Consider the following 1262-nt stretch of genomic DNA (forward strand, 5'->3'; position numbering starts at 1 on the left):
TATGAGCAGAAAGGATTCTCCTTACTCCTATTTTCTACTGCTATTGTAAAGTAATAAAATACAGTGATAGAAATGTGTTTGAAATGGTCACCTACTCACTAGCAGCCAAATGCTTTAGGCACTGCATCAACAGAGCTCCTTATTGTATACTAATAAAATATAATGATAGAAAATTGAATATAATACATTAACTTTGGAAAAAAGTACATGGGAATGTAAGGAAGTAGTGACTGGCAATAGCAAAAAAAAGGTGAAACCATGAGAATAAGCTCAAAGTAGGGGCCATTCTCTGCATTGTTTGTTTCTAGACTCCCCAACTATCCAAAAAAAGAATATAAAAATCATTGACTATCATTTTTATTAAAAAATACAGGGACTCATGTAGCTGTGAAAGGGGAAATGGAAGATATAATAATGTTAGTATACCTAACTCTTTAGAAATTCTTTTTTTTTTTTTTTAACTAAGTGCTCATGCCATATATTTTAAAGATACCACAATAATTGCATTTTACTAGCCAGTAATATGGCAAAGGCTACCTTCACATCTCTATTGCTCAGGTTATATACGAGAAGAGTCAGGCTGGAAAGTAACAGAATATATACAGACATGAAGAGATTCAGTGGTGGTGCAGATTTGTTTGTATCTAAATGTATAACAATGCCAGAAAAAGAAGAACAAGGTGACCATGTTGTTGTTGTTGTTATGTGCCATCGAGTCGGACCCGACTCATAGCGACCCTTGGGTTTCCGAGGCTGTATCACTACGGAAGTAGATTGCCCCATCTTCCTTCCTAGGAGTAGCCAGTGGGTTTGAACCACCAGCCTTCTGGTTAGCAGTCAAGTGCCTTAGCCACTATGCTACCAGAGCTGCCAAGGTGACCATAATGAGGTGATATATGCAGGTAGAGATAATTTTGAACCTGCTTTAAGCAAATGGAGGAAATTTTTGACTTAGTGGTTAAAGTGTTTGTCTATGAACCAAAAGGTCTGTGTTTTGAACACACTAACCACTTGAAGATCCATAGCTTTGGAACCTCTATGGTACAGTTTTACTCTATCTTACAGGGTCACTATAAGTTGGAATTGACTTGAAGTCAGTCTCATTGTCTGAGGAAGTAGAATCCTTAAGAAAGCTGAGATACTGTGAAAAAAAGAGGAAATCATGAAAAGAAGGTATAAGAAACTGTAAGTTACAAATGTATATTCTAGAATTTGCTTCTCAGAGCAAGCAAGTGTAAGCAGAGAAGGAACAGCACAGAACT

The 1262-nt window shown here is 36.7% G+C and overlaps 1 protein-coding gene across 1 annotated transcript in view; it reads right to left on the reverse strand.

Annotated features, from left to right (window-relative positions):
• Positions 1-483: 483 nt before the first annotated feature.
• LOC122151774 (putative olfactory receptor 14L1) overlaps positions 484-1262 on the reverse strand; it is a 24642-nt gene continuing 23863 nt past the window's right edge. Inside the window, exons 2-4 of the mRNA XM_042783153.1 lie at positions 1104-1260; positions 868-927; positions 484-671 (exon numbers count right to left, since the gene is read on the reverse strand). Coding sequence (XP_042639087.1) covers positions 484-671; positions 868-927; positions 1104-1260 — 405 coding nt within the window. The remainder of the gene's footprint in view (positions 672-867; positions 928-1103; positions 1261-1262) is intronic.

This window comes from Orycteropus afer, unplaced genomic scaffold, assembly GCF_000298275.1.
Source record: "Orycteropus afer afer isolate SDZICR_OR568_19922 unplaced genomic scaffold, OryAfe1.0 scaffold00695, whole genome shotgun sequence".
In the NCBI taxonomy this organism is placed as follows: Eukaryota; Metazoa; Chordata; class Mammalia; order Tubulidentata; family Orycteropodidae; genus Orycteropus; species Orycteropus afer.